The following is a 16,853-nucleotide window of genomic DNA, read 5'->3' as shown; positions in this document are numbered from 1 at the left end:
CTCCAAGCCGTGTGATGCAGTTCAACGGCTTGAAGGAAGGGATGCCATCCAGAGGGACCTTGACAATCTGGAGGAGTTGGGGTTGTTCAGCCTCCAGAAGAGGAGGCTCCAGGGACACCTTACTGTGGCCTTTCAGTATATAAAGGAAGATGGAGACCTTTTACCAGGGCATGTAGTGACAGGAGAAGGTGCAATGATTTTAATCAGAAAGAGGGCAGGTTTAGACTGGACATAAGGGAGAAATGTTTTGTGATGGGGGTTGTGAGACCGGGTTGCCCAGAGAAGCTGTGGATTCCCCATCCCTGAAGGTGCTCAAGGTCGGGTTGGATGGGGCTTTGAGCAACCTGGTCTAGTGGAAGGTGTGGCTGGACTGGGTGACCTTTGAAGGTCCCTTCCAAACCAAACCACCCCGCCATGCATAGGAAGACAGAGGGAAGGAGACCGAGGCCCCGCCCCGCACTACAACTCCCGGCGCGCCCCGCGGCGGCCGGCGGCCTCTGCGCCTGCGCGGCGCCTGGAAACTTCCAGGCCTGGGGCGCGCTGCCTGCTGGGTAGAAGACGGGCAGTCGCCTCGGCGCCATTTTGTGGCGAGGGACTAAGGGGTTGTGCGCGTGTGTTCGGCGCCCCGTGGGTGGCGGTTAGCGCTGCGCTGTGTGCTGGCGGATCGTGGACGGCGGCATGGGCTCGGACAAGCGGTGAGCGTGGGTGGGAGAGAGGGGAGGGAGGGATGGGAAGTGGGGAGGGGGTGGGCGATGGTGGGGGTCGCTGCGGGCTCTTCTCGCCCTGAGCTCGGCCTGGTGTGCCCCGCAGCGTGAGCAGGACGGAGCGGAGCGGCCGCTACGGCTCCATCGTAGAGAGGGAGGACCGTGATGAGCGGGAGTCCCGCAGCCGGCGCAGGGACTCTGACTACAAGAGGTCCAGCGAGGAGCGCCGCGGTGACCGCTACGATGACTACCGCGACTACGATAGCCGGGACTACGACAGCCGGGACTACGACAGCCGCGATAGCCGAGACTGCCGGGACTACGACAGCCGGGACTACGATAGTCGCGACAGCCGAGACTGCCGAGACTACGATAGTCGCGACAGCCGGGACTGCCGGGACTACGATAGCCGCGATTGCCGTGACTACGACAGCCGGGACAGCCGAGACTACGATTGCCGGGACTACGACAGCCGGGATTGCCGAGACTACGACAGTCGCGACAGTCGAGACTACGACAGCCGAGACTATGACAGAGACTACGATAGCCGCGATTACGATAGCCCTGAGGTGAGTGGGGCGGGCGAACCGGGCCGTGGTCGCTGCAGCCCCGGGGGGCGGGAGGGGGTCGGGGCCGGCCCTGTAGGGGTCCCCGGAGCCCTGGGGTCCCGCTACGAGCCCTCCTGGGGCCGGGGAGGGGCGGGGTTGGCATCCCGGGGCTTTGCTGGGGCGAAGGTGGTGGTGGTGGTGGGGGTGTCGGTTTGAGCTTGGCTGTTGTGCCTGAGATTGTCAGGAGCAAACCTGGGAAAGATGGTCGCATGGGGAGTGGGAGTTTTTTGTTGTGTTTCGTTTTTATGGCATTGCGGGGGCTCGTTGGTAGAAATTGCAGTGGTTAATTGTGGGCGCTGGCCTCTCAGAGGGAGCGGGAGCGCAGGAACAGTGACAAATCAGAAGATGGATACCATTCCGATGGCGACTATGGAGAGCACGACTACAGGAACGACATTAACGATGAGAAAGAAAGCAAAACGATCATGTTGCGTGGCCTTCCCATCACGGTTACAGAGAACGATGTAAGTAGCCAGAAAGGGGCTTTGCTTTTCTTGCACGTCGGGAAGCCTGCGGCTTTGTGTCGGCTGCTCTGTGTGGTAGTCGCTGCTGCCATTTTGTTGAAAGCTGCATCATGGTGGCCCCCTCTCTAGGGTTCGCGCTGCCATTTTGAATCCTAAAAGGGTTTAAACTGTCACTGTTAAGTAACAGAGGTCAGTTGAATGTTAACCAGGTTCTTTCAAAGGGAACAGTGTGAACAGTATTTTTTTTCATGCATGTTTGGATGCTTTCCTTAAGAGTGGATTTTAAATTACCTGCTCTTCTCTGCTTTTCCGTATAGGAGGGAAGAGGCAGATTTTTTTCCTTCTCTCCCCCCTCCCCCTGCCTCGTGGAAGGGGAAGGGGAGAGAAACAGAGAGGAGGTACTTACTTGAATTTTTCCGGGTCTTTATTGAGGCCAGAAGTTGTGACTGGTAGGGTTGCACACAGCCTCCGAGCTCCTCAGCTGAGTGCAGCCCTGCACAAAGCTACTTTGTGTGGGTACAGCTGTGCAAGTCATAAAATGGCTGCTGTGGAGCTGAGAGAGCAAGTACCAATGAGCTTAGTACGTGGCTATCTTAACTTCTTTTGATAAAACGATATTGAACGTCATCAGCTTTGAGCTTTCTTTTCTTACTATTTTTTAACTTTTTGTCTTCCTTGTTGGATTATTTTGATTACTAAGATGCAAGTCTGCAACTGTTAATTGAGGGGCGAGGGGGAACCCTTTAGAAGCCAAGCTATTCCAGTTTGTTTTCAGGCAGACTCCACTTCTGCCTCTTGAGGTATTTTTGTGTTGATTGCTTAACGTGGAGAATCCTTTTGCGCTATTTCTGCAATGGGTTTTGTTTTGGTTTTTTTTCTTGATTATTCACTCCTAATACTGTGTGCTGGTCTAATATTTTCATAAGTGCTTGGTAAAGTGTAGGCTCTGTCATCCAAATGAGACAACCCAGTCAGACATTACACAGAGAATTTCAAACCAGTTTTTGTTTCTGGGGTGTTAATGTTGTAGCTCTACAGTTGTGCAAATAACTGTAGCATAATTTACGGGAAAGTTAAATTCTGGACTCACCTCTAGAGTGTAGATGATGCATCTTGGAACTACTGATTGTTTTTTTAAGTTAACATTACCTGGGCACTTATTTTGTACATATTTTTCAGCTTTCTCCACTTTTTTCCTGAAAAAGGGGACTTGCACTGAAGATGTCAGTTTCAGTCAGCATGTAAATGAGCAGCTTTAGATCAGTTTTGAGTCTGTCGAGCAGTCCTGTTGTGTGCAGTGTAGTTTGAGTTCTGTAAGAGCTGCTAAAACCCACCTTTTGTATACTGCTCTGACATTAAAAAAATCATTAACATTTCTTTTTGCTGTATCCCTTTCTGCAGTAGCAATTTATGTAGCCTGTGTCACAACTTAAGCAGCTTTGTTATGGCTGAAGAACTGACATCTCTTCAGCTGGTTCTTTGACAATACATTCTTCACAGATCTGCTTTATCCCCTGAAAAACAGAAGGGGAACTGTTAGAGGATGAGGACTGTAGCGTGAGGTTTAAGAATACATACATCATGGAGCCTTGCAGTATACCATTCTTGTTTTCCTTTGCTAGGAGCCAGGGGTATTTAGATAACTGCAAGCACAGTATTTGCCAAATCTTGCATAGATAACCTTGGAACACAAGAATGTGGTGATCCAGATTGTGGAGGATTCCGTGGTCTAAGTGAAGACAAGAGTTGTCTTAGTGTAGTGTAGGACTATGTGGGTTCTCTGATGCTCATCGGTCTCCTGTTAGGTTCTCCCTAAAAGTTTTCTTTTCTTCTGAGAGACTGTTGAGAATACTATGCTTCTAGGTACCTCTTGCATGTACTGTAAGGTAGGTTGCTTCTGTGAGTCTCGTAGCTGTTTGCCAAGATGTGAAAATTTAACTGTCTGATTCAATCTCATGCAGATTCGGGAGCTTATTGAGTCCTTTGAAGGTCCTCAGCCTGCAGACGTGAGGCTGATGAAAAGAAAGACAGGTGAGAGCTCTTAATCCAGTTTTTGACATCACCTTCCTCTTCCCCAGCCCAAAAGAGTATCCAGAATTGTCCCCAAACTGCAAGCACATGCAATAAAAAAAGAAAAAAAATAAAAAAAAGGTTTGCCATGGCTAAGGAATGTGGCTTTTTCGAAGACTTTTAGATAGCTGGTCAACATGTTAAAAGGAGTCTGTCCGCAGGGGTTTTTGTTAACAGGTATTGGTAAGTAATAATAGTATAAACCCATTTAATAGTATGTAGTCTGTTGCATGGTTACCTTTAAACATGGATTCAAATCAAGTGAAATGTAGCCAGTTAAGGGAGCTTGGTTCCTTGCCATGGCAAAATACCGAGCAGATCCCAGCAGTTGACGTCGCATTTGTAAAGCTGCTTTGTCATGAAGTAATGAAGCAGTTGGAGAGAGATTCACCTGTTTTAAAGGAACTGACTAACACAAGTATCCCGTCTATATCTGAATGCTGTCTCTAGGTGTAAGCCGTGGTTTCGCCTTCGTGGAGTTTTATCACTTTCAAGATGCTACCAGCTGGATGGAAGCCAATCAGGTTGCTTCACTCACCAAGTCTAGATATTCCTGAAAATGGAACAAGTCTGTACAGTTAAAAAAAAAAAAAAAAAAGAAAAAAATAAAGGTGGAAGGAGTGGTTTGTTCCATAACAGTGATTTAAAAGAATAAAAGCTTTGTATATATTAAAATACGTAACAGTAGGACAAAATACCAGGTAAAATTAGGAGAGATAATCGGTTGAGCACTTCTGGTGAAATGTGCCATTGTTTTAAATTACTTGGTTTTGATCTAATTGGCTCATGAAGGTTTAACAAATAGTTCTTAAAAAAAAATCTTAACTTCGCCATGGTGGTTTTTTCTCTGTTGGCAGAGAAAGCACCAGCTCTCTGTATTACATTGATACCAACCTTGAAAGAGAAGTACCACTTCATGGTAGTAGTGCATTCCCTCAGTTAAAGGGGGGAGAACTGGCTCTTCTAGAGGAAAAGCATGTTTATTCCACCTAAATGTGGTAGAGAGTTCTTGTGTATGTTACTCTGTGTACTTTGTCTTTTGGGGAGTATGATGACTTGATAAGGAGCCAAAATGCATTAAGTCCCCTAGTTCCTTTGCCAGTGAGATTTTCCTCTTGCACTTGAGTTTCACTTGCTTTTGCTCCTTTTTGAATATTCATAATCTGTTTTAAGAACAGAACTTCATAAAAATGCTCTCAAAGTGAGCAAAGTATATCAAGCCATTTTTTATTTCACAACCAAGTATTTGCTGTGAAGGTCCCTGCACAGCATGAGGAATGCTGTTCTGCTCTACTGGTGTTAGTGCATAAAGAAATGGCACCGTAATGGGATTCATAGGCACTTAGTTCCAGCAGATGGAAGTTACTGTGTGCCTTATACTGGAATAGGGTTTCACCTGTCCCATACCATGGGTAGTTTCCCCAGCCAGAGAGCAGCATTAAAATTCTGTTTTCCTGACGTGCTGCTCGGTAGGGTTGGTGGATGCAGCAGAAAGATTTATGTCAAGAAATTAATGCTGAGCCTATTTTCAGAGATGAGATAATTTTAATATATACAAAGCTGTACTGATGCATAATTTATTGAAACATTCAAATTCACTCCAGTAACCAGCCACCCTAGTAGTAGGGAAAACGTAGAATCTCCCCAGCAGCCCTGTTGCTGCCTGTTAGATGAAAGAATGATGTATTGCAACTATGCGAGCAGCTTTGTTTCTATGTGTGCATTTCCAGTGAGTGCTGGGCCCTCCAACCCTCCCTCCTGCCGGTAGGAGAAATGGCTTTGCCCTATTTAGTTGTGCAGAATGTGAGAGCCTTATTCATGCTACGTGCTAGATCTGTGTCAGACCCTGTTATCAGAAAAGCCAGCGGTCCTGGCACTTCTGTGGTACCTATGCAGTAAGCCAACCTGCTATAAAATTAGTTCTTCTACTAAAATGTCTGGGGTTTGGCCTGTAACACGCACTTCCTCAGACATACTTCCACCTGTTTGACTAAAGTATGTTGATGGCCATGTTTTGAAAGGGCATTCTGCGTACCCGCACTTGGCAAAGTGTGAGGCTGAGAATCAAGGCTTCTTAAAAAGATGCAAATTCCTAACTCCTCTAAAGTCAGAGAGAGGGGACGTGCTGAAAGCATTATGAACTTTTCCTACCTCTGGAGAAGCTTCACTTGCAGTCCAGTTCCTCATTTTGGAGAGCTCCTGCCTGAATGAAGAACACAAACCTCTCGTGCAGGCTTCCAATTGAACTGATGCATTAGTCAAAGGAAACCACTCTGTGTTACGTTTCAGTTGATGGCACTTGTCATCCAGCCTCCAAGAAGTCTAAGCAGGGTCCCTTTGGGAGGAATTACTGTATTTTCAAAGGGACACTCCTGAAGAAAGTGCTTGCAAAAGTAATCCAAATGTGGTTGTTAAAAGTCTGGGGTATTTGGATTAGGGGAAGAAGTGAAGCAGTCACCTAAGGACATGTTTTAAAAGTTGCTCAGTGCTATACCAGAAGCGAATAGATATGTGGGGGCAAAGAGACTCCTAAAAATGTGTTAATCCTGAATGCAGCAGTTAGGACTTTGTCTCCTTCGAGACACTTCCTGGTTCCATGTCAGCGTTTAGTGTTTGGCAGCTTTTTCAACACTCCCTGATTCCGTTTATCTTTGCTCCACATCCCATTCTCTTACTGCCCTCGTCCTCCTCTCTGCAGGATTGGATGGGCAGGGTGTAGGTGGCGGTGGTTGTCCTCCACATCCTCCCCATATGTTGTCCATTTAATTCAGGAGCACTGATTCCTCCGAAGGGTGCTCTGCCATGGGAAAATGGACATGTGTACCTTGATACAGGAATGATTGAAACTACTTTTTTTGCAGAAAAAGCTGGTGATTCAAGGGAAGCAGATTGCGATGCACTACAGCAACCCCAGGCCTAAATTTGAGGACTGGCTTTGCAACAAGGTACAGTGTGTGTTTTTGTTGAAGTTTGTCTAAGCTTCAGTGGTCTTCACCAGCTTAGTGGTTTGCACAAAGCCATACGTGATTCAGACCTGCTTGTACTGCTGGTCCATGTGACATCATAGGAATGCTAAGACGCAGGAATGAAAAGGTTTGTAGGTCTAGTGGCAAAGTAGATGGAGTGATGAGGTGTTGCCCCAGAAGATGCAGAGTTTGAGCAGTGAGCTGTACTAGAGTATGAAATCGTTAGGTGACGGCTAATCAAGTGTAGAATTGCTGCTGGTCTGCTATGTACTGCTGTGCACTCCTTGTTTGACCCCCCCATAAGTGGAGATGATTTAGTGAGATGAAGACCAGGCTGTTTTGTCAGGCTTTAACTACACTTTTTTCCCCATAAAGAGAACTTGTTTTCCAGCCTGTGTTTCATTTAATACTGTGCTTTTTAAAGTAGTTACTTTGCCTGGAATTATGAGTTGAAGACCACACAGTTAAATAACTACATAATTCAGGAGGACTAGGGAAAAGGTATCTGGGATGTTCTGAAATGCAGCTGTGATCCAGACACGGGTGGTTTTTTCTGTTCTCAATTGCTCTGGTGGATTTAGCTTCATTATGTAACTTATTGTGAACGTCTAGTTTTTGTTACTGTATGGCAAATGTTAAAAATTTAAAAAAAATTCCCCGAGTTCTTAATAGGCTTTTGTTCTTCCTTACAGTGCTGCCTTTACAACTTCAGGAGGAGGCTAAAATGCTTCCGCTGTGGAGCGGACAAATTTGGTACGTTACATTGATCTCTTTGGCTGTGTTTGATTTTGTGGGAAACTTTCTGTCCTGTGTAGGAATTCACTGTAGGTCCTAGGCTGGCTTGTGAAATGCTGAGATTGAGTGAATGAGCCATATTGTGACTAAAATATTTTCCTCCTCTTATGAAGATTCAGAACAGGAGGTACCACCTGGAGCAGCAGAAGCCGTTCAGTCTGTGGATTATTACTGTGACAGTAAGTTATCTTTGACTTATTGTATAATGTGAAATCTAAACATGGGTACTAAGATCCTTCCTATACCTCAAGACTGCCCACTGAAGAACTTGAAGTACTCTGGAAAGCCGTTACGTGCACAGCTAATGCCATACTTTCTTTTCTCCTCAGCCATCATTCTCCGAAACATTGCTCCTCACACAGTAGTGGAATCCATCATGACTGCCTTGTCTCCATATGCATCTCTGGCAGTCAATAATATTCGTCTTATCAAAGACAAGCAGACTCAGCAAAATAGAGGCTTTGCGTTTGTGCAGCTGTCTTCTGCCATGGTGAGGGCCTTACTGATGTGTTGGAGAGAAACAGCTTGTTAACATCCTTCTGTAGCTGAAGCACTGAGAGCCTTTGGGCTGTCTGAAGGACCACCCCAGTTCACAGAGGGTTAATTGACACTCAGCGTGTCAAAGCCTTTCATAATCAGCTGCAGTTTGGAAAGAAGGTGGTGGGATGTTGTGAGCCCACTGGAAAGCTATTTTCATAGCAGAGCAATGAAGGCTAGCTTCATGCTTGGATCACAAAAATAATGGTCTGGGATCATATTCAATGACAAAAATTAAGGTCTGGGGCATATAATGTGGGAGAAGGTGCACGGAATTGGGTTTCTTCCACCTTGAGAAGGAGGAGGAGAGAAATCTTGCTGCTTTTTGCAGCATCCGTTGGGAGGGTGTAGGGACAGCAGAGACATTCTAGTTGAGGCTACACAGATATAGGACAATAGGCAACAGCTATGAATTGAAACATGGGAAATCACAGTGAGGTGTGACGACAAAACCTCTTATCTGTGAGGGAGGTCAGATACTGGCACAGGGTCCCTGGGTATGGTAGAATAACCATTCCTGAAGGTATTGTGTAGATGTGTAGATATGGTGCTCCTTAGAGACCTGGTATAGTGGTGGACTTGGCAGTGTTAGGTTTACGGTTGGACTTGATCTTCAGGATCTTTTCCAACCCAAATGATTACGTGATTCTATATGCCAAACTCAGTCAGCAACGGGATCTGTTTGGACCTGTTTTAGGCAGAGTTGAACAGTCTCTTGTTGGATGAAAACGAGTGCTTGATCTCAGTCTCTGCTGGCCTCCCAGTTTGGAGTAATTTGGGGCAAACATTGCTTTATAAAGCTAAGATTTTAGAACATGTTTAATATTCAGTGACCCAGGGAAATGCCACGCTATTGTCACATGGGCTGTGATTGGTCCCATTGCGCTCTTCTGCGTGTGTATATTATGAGGAGATGGAGGTGTTCTTACAGCTTAAAGCTGCTTTCAGTGGCTGTATGTGAAACGGTGGAGCTTTGGGAACTTCTGAATCCTCACTAACCTGCCTTTCGTAATAATGAGTATTTCTTGTTGTAGGACGCTTCTCAACTGCTGCAGATTTTACAAAGTCTTCAGCCACCATTAAAAATTGATGGCAAAACAATTGGTGTTGACTTTGCAAAGAGTGCCAGAAAGTGAGTTGTGATAGCAGTTGATTTTTTTTTTTTTTTAATCCCTCTCCCCTTCTGTTTATATTAGATATTTGTTGTTGTTACCCAGGCTTTTATTAAGATGACTGTCACTGCAAAGTTTTGCTTCCCTTAAGCGTTTTGTGTTGCATGCATCCTGCTCGTCACTGTGTGTGAGGAGAGTGAAAGCAGTGTTTTCTACCACCCCTGTTTCCAGTCCTCTGAAGATAACACCATAACTGCTTGTGTACACAGCACGCTTGTTTCCTTGGAGACCTAGTGACTTGTTATTAACTGTACAATAATGAACCTGAAGTTTCTTTATCTGCCAAGCAGTGCTTTGGCTTATTCATTACAATTAGAATGTTTTATAACTGCCAACAATGCCAACAAATGCATGCGTATGGGCAGACTCTGCCTCTTTGCATAGGGAGACACTTCAGAAAAGAAGCATCGTTTACTCAGATGTGTGGTTTTTGTGGTTACAGAGACTTGCTTCTCCCAGATGGTAACAGAGTCAGCGCCTTCTCAGTGGCAAGTACAGCCATTGCTGCAGCTCAGTGGTCGTCCACTCAGGTATGATTTGGAGGCTGTTGCTCATAGTCCTGCTTTTCTGAAAATAAAAAAAGTAGAGTATATAATTTCACTGCTGGCCGCTTGCTTGGTTGAACTGACCAAAGCTGTGAGAGAGATCTGCTCTGACAGTTAGGCTGGAGCCTAAGCAGTACTGAAATTCTTAAATGCAGTAACTTCTCTGTCCCTGACAAAGACTGCCTTCTCGAATTTCAGCCACAGACTGGAGAAGGCAGCACCCTTGACTACAGCTACCTCCAGTCAGGACAGGATGGCTACACACAGTACGCTCAGGTTAGTAGCGGTGGTTAGTAGCTTTAACCTGTAGGTTGTTGTAATTTGGGTATCTGTTCATCTTGCATTGTTATTAATTTCCCTTCACAGTACTCCCAGGATTATCAGCAGTACTACCAAAACCAAGGAGGAGTGTTGGACTCGGATTCAGCTACGATATCAGGTAGTAATTCTGACATGTGGGAGGTGCTATTGCTTGCAATGATAATTTTGCAGTAGGGGTATTTTACCTTAGCCTCTATGTTGCTGTGTAAAGGGAGACTTGACTGATTTCGCTCTCGGGCTGTCTGAATGAGTACGTGATACTAGAGAACCGTAACAAATTCATTCAAGTGGGGACCTCTAGTCTGCGAGATGAGAGCAGGTTTTGTTTCAGACTATTGACAACAGCCTTGAACTCGAGGCTGTGAGAACTGTGTGAGCAGCTCTAGACAGATCCTCAGTATGAGCAGCTGTTGAGGCCAGGAATCACGACTTAGGGAGCAGAATATTTCCTCCTGAAAAGGAAACTATTCCTTGTCTGGGTAGAAAATACCCACTGTGTATCTGTCTCCTTTTGAACGTTTATTGCCTTGTTTGGCTACTGGAGCTCGAATTCGGAGCTGAAATTGTAAACAAAGTAATCTTAGCGCTAGGGTGAAGTACTGTTTTACAAATTAGTTGGCTTATGCATTATTGCTGTCTGTTGGCAGGAGCTCCAGTCACTACCACTACAGCTGCAGTTGTGTCCCAGAGTCCTCAGTTGTATAATCAACAGACAAACTCACCTGACTCTCCGGTAATTACAGCCCTAATTACTCCTTGCTTTCAATGCCAGGGTTATGTGGGATATCTGGCTTAGCTGTGGCCTTTGCTCTTTAAAGCGGGTGGTACAGCAAAGCTGCTGAGCGGCCACGGGTTAGTCACAGTGCTTGTGGTCATAAGTCATCTGCCATTTCTTCTCTGCGATAGCTTTGTTCTTTGTTGAGGATGAGTGCAAAGTGTACTGGTGAAGAGCTGCCTGTTGTATGCATGGTGTGGGCTGCTCGTGCCTTGGCTCACTCTCCTAGTTTTCTCACGCCTTGGTGACAGATTTGCTAATTGAGATTTGTGGTTTGGGTTGGTTTTTTTTTTTTTTTCAGACACAATCAGCGCCAGCTACCACTAGCACTCAGGCACAAACAGCTCCCCCGACTGGTGTGGTCCCTGGAACCAAGTATGGTAAGCAATGGGGAGGTGCTCTTGGGGACAGGTATCTGTCACTGTGTAGCAAGAGAGAGACTTGGCTCTATCACCATACGTCAGTGGTGAAGCAGTCCATGGAGAGCATGTTCTGCACGGGTGAATAAAAGTCCTTATCAGACACATCTGGCACCATGGCTGCTTAATAATCTCAAAATTTTACCTGAAATGTGGAAAGATACCTGTCTGAATTTGACTGGAACGACCATGTCCCACACTTTAATTTTTTTACAGCTGTCCCTGACACTTCCACCTACCAATATGATGAATCTTCAGGATATTATTATGATCCTGTAACAGGGCTCTACTATGATCCTAATTCCCAGGTAAACGCAAGCTCTTCCCACCTGTCTTAGCTGTTAAGGTCCTTTATTAGTTTCCTGTCTCATGAGAGTGAAATTAACTTTCTGAGGTGCACAAAATACTGAATGTATCAGATAACTCTCAGCAGTGTGTGTAGGGCTGAGCTTTGACTTCCCTCTTATATAGCCCTTCATTTTTTCTCTCCTTTCCTTAATTTTCTTCCCAGTTTGCACCCTATAGGACTAGCACTTGTCACAGACACTGTAATTGCGTTGTTTCGTTGCAGAGTGCCCAAAAAGGCGCACCTGTCTCTGGTGGTATCTCTTGGGAGAGCTGAAAGGTTCTCCATAGTGCTCTTGAGCATAACACCTGGGTTTGGGGACAGATGCTCCAGCCACTTCATGCCTTCCAACTCCTTTGTGGAGCCTGCAAGACTTGTTTGGACTCTTAAAAAACGCCTTCCCCTTTGACACTAGTCTGAATTGGGCAGCTTGCTCAGGTGCTCCCGTGGACCCTTGGCTTGTATGAGGTGTTTACCTGACTCTTTTCCTCTGGCAGTATTACTACAATGCCTTAACCCAGCAGTACCTTTACTGGGATGGCGAAAAGGAGACCTACATGCCTGCTGCAGAAGGTGTCACCTACCAACAAACAGCTACCACAACCACCACCAAAGAAGTGAAGGAAAAGAAAGAAAAGCCTAAAAGTAAAACAGCTCAACAGGTAAAAGACAAAATGGGATTGTAACTGGGCTAAAGTCTTCTGTGGAATGGGATAATAGTTCTCCTTTTTCATGACAAAGGAAATCCTAGGTTATTCAGTGGAATGCATGCCTGCAATTTGCAGACATTGTAGAGGGCTGAGGAGAGGTGGAGTTGGCAAGGCTTCAGTGCAGAAATAAGCTCTGCATAGGAGGAACGCATATGGAATCATGCCAGGACCAGTGGGAGTATAACTGAGCTGTCACTTAGAGGATTAAATTGATAAGAAGGGTTCATACAGTGAAACAAGCAAGCTGCGGTATCTTTGAACACTGTATACAGGGAAACAGCTGCACTACATCCAGTGGCCTGTGATTTAAAAATAAAAGGTAGTGGGTTGACTTGTTCTGGAAACTGTATGGAAGATTGAATCTGTGTCAGAAGAGATTGATAGCTGTGAGGGGAGCTGTCTGAACAAACCACTCTGCATTTCAGATTGCTAAAGACATGGAGCGCTGGGCAAAGAGTTTGAACAAACAGAAAGAGAACTTCAAGAATAGCTTCCAGCCACTGAGTACCAGGGAGGAAGAGCGGAAAGAGTCAGCAGCTGCAGATGCAGGCTTTGCCCTCTTTGAGAAAAAGGTGAAGGTGCTGGAGATAGTGTGCAGCGGGGGGTGGTATGGCAGAGAGCCTGGTGCTCATGGTGTTCTTGTCTCATCCAGGGAGCTCTGTCTGAGAGACAGCAGATCTTGCCAGAGGTGTTGAAAAATGGGGACGATGAAAATCCGCTGAAGGTGAGTATGAGGTACCTGACAGAGGTATTCCCAAAGGCTGCTGGTAAAGCACTTCAGAGGAGGTCTAGCAGATACTTGCTTTCCCACCTGGGTTTCCACAGCATCATCTGTAAAAGATCATGGTGGTTATAGTGGTCCAGTGCAAGTGCAGTCAGTAGGCTGGGTGACTGAGATACACTGAGAAAAACTGTGATTCTTCCAGCCACAAGAGCTCAGTTGAGGTTTGGAGGTTCTTAAAAACACTGTAGTCAAATTACTGTTTGGCTAGTGGAAACAAAGTCTTGCAGCCTCTGTAGTGTGTGGTTCTTTGGAGTGGGATTTCATCCTTAGTAATGATAGATTGATGCCTCTCCTGTGCAACAAACAAATCTACAGCCTCTGTCTTCCCTTTCTGGGCTCTTCCTGAACTGTGGTGACACTGTTGGATTCTTAACGGTGTCCTTCCTTTCTAGCGTGGCCTTGTGGCTGCCTACAGTGGTGATAGCGATAACGATGAGGACTTACTGGAAAGAATGGAGAATGAGGAAGAGAAGCTGACCGACTGGAAGAAGATGGCTTGTCTGCTGTGTAGAAGGCAGTTCCCAAACAAAGATGCCCTGATTCGGCACCAACAGCTGTCTGACTTGCACAAGGTACTTGCCCTGTGCTCTTAGGAAGGGGCTTGGTTGCTGTAATTCAGTGTGTAAACCAAACCGGTCATGCATGTTCTGTTTGGGAAAACTGTTCCTCTTCAAACATAAACAGTTGCAGGTCGATTGTTGCTCTCCCAGAAGTCGACTACTTACAAAAAAAGAGCTGTTGTGCATTCAGTGTTGTTAATGTGAATCTCTTCTTGTTTCAGCAAAACATGGATATTTATAGGAGGTCAAAGCTTTCAGAGCAAGAACTTGAAGCCTTGGAGCTGCGTGAGAGAGAGGTCAGTGTTGAGATGAGCAGATGAGTAGCTAGTGGAAAACCTGCACAGGTGATATGTTGAGCTCTCCTTATCCTGACACATCACTTGAGATAATCCTTGTAAGCCAACCCCTTCTTGGGTCAGGGTTCAGAGCTGTCCTGTTACATGGAGAGAAGTGTCCCAAATCCCACAGCTCCTACTTAGCAGGGAAGGGTTCTTCTATCTCCAGTGCAGGGCTGCCAGACTGGGACCAGAATCCTTTTGAGTGGTAATCAACAGCTAATCCAGCAGGGGTTGGGGCCAGGCTTTTCCTACTCCAGTGCAGCTTCTGATGTGCTACAGGGACTTGCATTTGAGGTTCTCCTCTCTGTGGTGTTAGTCAAGACACGTTTTGGCAGGCTGCAGTGGACATCTTTATATAATAGTAGGCGTATAGCTTATTGCCATAGCTCCAAGATGAACAAAATTGTCCTTAAATCAGTACTAAATCTGGTTACCTCATGCAGATGAAATACAGAGACAGAGCAGCTGAGAGGCGGGAGAAGTATGGCATCCCAGAGCCCCCTGAGCCGAAGCGCAAGAAGGTCTACGACGCTGGCACAGTGTATGTATCCGAAAGCTCCTCAGCGATTGCTTCAGTACACAGTGAGCAGTTGGGTTAACCCCTCTCTTCTTCCCGCAGCAATTATGAGCAGCCCACCAAAGATGGCCTTGACAACAGTAATATCGGCAACAAGATGCTGCAGGCCATGGGCTGGAGGGAAGGTTCAGGCCTGGGAAGGAAATGTCAGGGCATCACAGCACCCATTGAGGTAAGTAGAGATGGATATTTCCTCCATGAGGTTTGGTGCCTTTTATTTAATCCAGAAGCACTCACTGCTAAGGGTGTCTTGTGGTAGAAACTGTGCCATCCACAGCAAAGCTGCCTCTGGTGACATTGACTCCTGCTCTTGTCTATCCTGTTGGGTGCTGGGGCAGAGCTGGGACTCCTCAGACAGGCAGGGCTGTGCTTCCTTCTGTCAGAACTCTGCTCCTGTTGGCTTCCCTGGGTTTGTCCAAGCTCGGGGTTGCGCTGTTAGGACTGTGTTCTCTGCAGTGTCATTTCGGCCGGTGGTGGGGTGGGATCAGCGGTGTGAAGTCGGCAAGCACGGGGTGTTGTGTGCAGTCTGATCTCCCGGTGTCAGTGTTCATGGCTGCTTGGGGTCCCCAGGGCAGCTTGAGACACTGGTTTTTGCTGTGATGTCCTGTATGGTGGTGTAGTGTCTGGCTGCAGAGCTGAAGCGTGTCTCTCTTCCCTTGCAGGCCCAAGTACGAATGAGAGGAGCTGGTTTGGGAGCCAAGGGCAGCTCCTACGGCGTCTCCACTGCAGATTCGTACAAAGACGCAGTGCGGAAAGCCATGTTCGCTCGCTTCACGGAGATGGAGTAATGTGCTCTGGCCCGCAAAGCACTTGTTAGCCAGAACTGACTGTTAAACTCCGTAGCCTCGGTGGCCTGGCTGTAATCTCGTTATGGTTTAGAGTTGACCATTTCATTCCCTTGGACTTTTTTCCCCTCTTCGGCATGTAACACTTCCATGAGCAGATGGTTTGAACTGCCCCACCTTCATGCTGGAGAGCTCCTGGTTAGACCAAAGGGGATGCTGATCTTTATATGGTCTTGTACATAGTGTAATGTATTTTGTGTTTGGAGCGTGTTGTCCAGATGCCGCTTCTGCCCTCCTGAGCAGGGACAGGACCTGTTAGCCGTGGCTTCACACCGTCTTTGCTCTCCTTTTGTTGTATTGTCTGTCTGGTTTGTTTTTTGGGTTTGTTATTTTTTTTTTTTTTTGGAGAATTTTCCTGTACATTTTGTATGATACATCTTTGTATAGACTTTTTGAAGACTTTGATTCTAGTTGCCAGTTTGGCTCATTTCCAAAAGAAATACATCCAAAAAATGATCCTATTTCTGTTTCTCGGTGGGTTGAATGAAGAGTAAGTTGCCAACGCTACTTGTCCTTTCTGTGGTTCTGATTCTTCCTTGTTGAGACTTTATCCTGGAGTCTCTGCTCCACGCAGTGCTCCACTCGCTTGCTTCCTTACATCCCTAACACTCTGCCTTGGGCCATTGTCTTCCTTGTGGCTTCAGCGTGGACAGTGGCTGGTGGAGGACCAGATCTTCCTGCCATAGCTAGGGGAGCAGGAGAGAACCAGCAGAAATGTCTTCTGCAGCTTGCAGGTCCCTGGGTGTTACCAGCAGCTTCTCTGGTTGGGTGGTGGGCTGAAGGGGAGGGTGGCCAGCTTGTGTGGCACCTCAGGGGGGGACATCTGAGCCTGGCACGGGATTTTTGTGTTCCACTTGAGCTTGCCTCTGGCCACAGTGCCATGGAGCTGCTGGAGACTGGGTGATGGTGAACCACCTCCTCTCCCAGGGCTTTCCTTCTGCATCTGTTCAGTTTCTGTCCCATCTTTCCTCTGCCTGTGCTAATGTCGGGTCTTGCCCTTCTGTCCCCCAGGAGCTACGATGAGCAGAGAAGGGCTCAGCCCTCACCTCTGCCCATGCTTCTGGCTGGGGGGCCAGTTCCTTGGGGCTGCCTTTCATGGGGTGGGGTGGATCCCGCCTTGATGTCTGCCAGATCTGCCCTGGCTCCTGTGGCAGGGGTTGGCTGCTTCCTTATTTTGGGGGGTGCCTGTCCGGGGGTGAACCTCAAAAAACCCTCCATCCCTGCGTACGGGACTGCTGCAGGCTGGGGACCGGCGCCGGGGGGACCGTGGAGGGGACGGACAGGGTCGCTTCTGGTGTCGCCGGGCCGGCTGTGCCG

General features: G+C 46.9%; 1 protein-coding gene across 2 annotated transcripts; it reads left to right on the top strand.

The window, feature by feature from the left end:
- The first annotated feature begins 542 nt into the window (after positions 1 to 542).
- RBM5 (RNA binding motif protein 5) lies at positions 543 to 16,049 on the top strand. 2 transcript variants are annotated; one of them, XM_074151757.1, is made up of 24 exons: positions 543 to 695; positions 811 to 1,273; positions 1,621 to 1,776; positions 3,738 to 3,807; positions 4,297 to 4,370; positions 6,708 to 6,791; positions 7,505 to 7,565; positions 7,721 to 7,786; positions 7,937 to 8,097; positions 9,179 to 9,276; positions 9,759 to 9,846; positions 10,060 to 10,137; positions 10,228 to 10,300; positions 10,830 to 10,915; positions 11,259 to 11,337; positions 11,593 to 11,684; positions 12,220 to 12,384; positions 12,858 to 13,004; positions 13,085 to 13,156; positions 13,609 to 13,788; positions 13,998 to 14,072; positions 14,558 to 14,655; positions 14,734 to 14,863; positions 15,354 to 16,049. In XM_074151757.1, the coding sequence occupies exons 1-24, from the start codon at positions 679 to 681 to the stop codon at positions 15,477 to 15,479; spliced, it is 2,739 nt and encodes a 912-aa protein (XP_074007858.1). In that variant the 5' UTR covers positions 543 to 678; the 3' UTR covers positions 15,480 to 16,049. The 2 variants fall into 2 exon arrangements, with proteins under 2 accessions (XP_074007858.1, XP_074007859.1); XM_074151758.1 differs by having other exon boundaries at positions 679 to 695; positions 811 to 971; positions 1,616 to 1,776; ... (1 more) ...; positions 10,833 to 10,915; positions 15,354 to 16,042.
- Positions 16,050 to 16,853: the final 804 nt, after the last annotated feature.

Source organism: Numenius arquata, chromosome 8 (assembly GCF_964106895.1).
Source record: "Numenius arquata chromosome 8, bNumArq3.hap1.1, whole genome shotgun sequence".
Classification (NCBI taxonomy): Eukaryota; Metazoa; Chordata; class Aves; order Charadriiformes; family Scolopacidae; genus Numenius; species Numenius arquata.
The sequence above is the reverse complement of the archived record's forward strand: the minus strand, read 5'-3'. Positions and strand labels throughout refer to the sequence as shown.